The sequence below is a fragment of the Lathyrus oleraceus genome, chromosome 5 (genome assembly GCF_024323335.1).
Source record: "Lathyrus oleraceus cultivar Zhongwan6 chromosome 5, CAAS_Psat_ZW6_1.0, whole genome shotgun sequence".
Lineage (NCBI taxonomy): Eukaryota > Viridiplantae > Streptophyta > Magnoliopsida > Fabales > Fabaceae > Lathyrus > Lathyrus oleraceus.
In genome coordinates, this window is record NC_066583.1 from 508,406,354 (window position 1) to 508,408,645 (window position 2,292).

A 2,292-nucleotide genomic window follows, 5' to 3' on the forward strand; every position below is an offset into this window, starting at 1 on the left:
TTCATTTATCTTCAAAGTATCCTATCTAAAATTTATTGCATAGGAATAGTGATAATAAGTATGACCCAATTGATATCTAACATAAAAACATAAAATAAATGATTAAGTATAACTTACTTTTATGTCAAAGCAAGTTTCAATATTCTTTCTACTCAACTCCTTACATAATTGAAAAATTTCATTGTGTTCTAGTTTGCTTGTATATTAAAGCAAAATAAAATTATATTTAGTTATGATATAAAGAATACAATATAATCTTGGTATGTCGTGTAACTAAAATGAGAATCAATGTGTGAGCAATTTTTTTAATGTACTTAATAAATAACTTTGAGTGCGATAAAAGAATTTGTTTGAAGACTATATTTTTTGTGTAGTCACCATCTTCTCCGTTCAATTTTTCTTCCCTAGTTAAAACTCTTGTCGTAGTCTGTGAAACACCCCTGAATAAAATCACATACAACTGTCCATGACTAAAAACATGTCGTGGAAGATATATTCCAACATTTGGAATGGTTCGTCCTTGTGATTTACTTATTGTAATAGCAAAACTTAGTCTCACAGGAAACTGCTTTCTACTAAGGACAAAAGACAACCCATCACTTGCAGATGTTTTTATTTTAATTCTGGGCAAAAAAGCTCAGTTTCCTGCATTGTTTCCTACCAAGATTTCCACATCCAACATATTCATAAATAAACCACGACATAATAACTGCGTCTCATTACACAATCCATATCTAGGATCTAGATTCTGTAACAACATCAATGGTGCACCCTTTTTTATCTTTAGAATATGTGGTGGAAAACTACCTTGTGTAATTGAGTTTAAGAATTCTTGCTGGTATAAAATATGATTATCACAGCTTTAGAATATGTTCTTCTCCTGGAAACTGGTCGATAATCATATCATTCAATTTCTGGACATCATCATTTGTTGGTGTCAAAATAGCTCTTTGTACCATATACGGGGCATGCCAACCATGCAATTCTAAATTAGGAAAAAGAGGTTGGATAAGTACTTGTATGGAATGTTCACTGTCCCATGGGATTGCAATCTGTGAATGTAATCTCACCATATCATCTGCTTTGGTAGGTTCAACACCATCACCAATGCGAATAAGAAATTCTGCAAACTCTTGATCATGCAATGATCGCATATTTTGATGCAAACGTAAAATCTTGGTATGATCCCATAAATGAGACTGAACAATACACGCTGAAATCATTTGTGCCTTAGTACATTTTCTTACAACAGGAAGAACTTGACAAAAATCTCCCCCCATGATCAGAACTTTTCCACCAAATGGAGCATTATTGCTACAAATGTCTTGTAATGATAGATCTAAGGCTTCCAAACAATTTTTGTTTGTCATTGGTGCTTCATCCCAAATTATTGCGGCAACAACTCTAATGAGATTTGCAAGATCTTTTTACTTTTGAATACTACAAATTAAACTCGGTTGTATATCAATAGGTATCTTAAATCGAGAATGTGCAGTCCTACCACCTGGCAATAATATTGGGTTGGAACATTATGCTAATGTTTCATCTTACATGTTGGCTAATGTTTATGACGACATAATTATTTAGATTCCAACTTTTTGAGAACTATGGAGTCATAATTATGTTATTAAAAATTATCATAAACATTATTCAAAAGAATCATGTCATCATAAACATTAGTAATTACTCCAACTTACAGGCATGGAATTATGCTAATTACCCAAAGAATGATCCGAGCATATTAATAATTACTCCAAAAAATTGTGCTATAAATTAGGCTATGATAAACATTATTAAAAAAACTGAACATGAATAGAACAATTAAGTTATGATTTTTCAAAAACACATTCTGAAACAAACACAAATAGATATAAACCGTCTTTTTTACACAAATAGATATATCTCACCTGCCACTTATTTTCTTGACATTATAATTAAGAGTTGAGGTTAGTAAAAAATGAGAAAACTATACACTTGTAGTAATATTATTGTTATTTTCTAATATGTTAAATAACACCATAAATGATAAGATGATAATTCTTCAAGACATGTTCCTTATACAGAAACTTCATGTAAACATATAATTCTAAAAATTTGCTTCTTTCTTTCATTAGTTTTTGGATATTTACATGACATGCAATAAAAAAGAAATGATCATTTACATGATATAAATTAACTAACAAAAATAAAACCTTAAAAAAGATATGCAATAAAAAAGAAATGGTCATTTACATGTTTAGAAAACAAAACTTAAAAAAGGGAGATGATTTTCCGATGCTTTAGTTACATGTG

At 30.1% G+C, this 2,292-nt stretch overlaps 1 protein-coding gene across 1 annotated transcript; it reads right to left on the reverse strand.

Moving 5' to 3' along the window:
- Positions 1–854: 854 nt before the first annotated feature.
- LOC127081663 (uncharacterized) lies at positions 855–1,370 on the reverse strand. Its single transcript, XM_051021896.1, has one exon. It carries the CDS (start codon positions 1,368–1,370, stop codon positions 855–857), a length of 516 nt encoding a protein of 171 aa, XP_050877853.1.
- Positions 1,371–2,292: the final 922 nt, after the last annotated feature.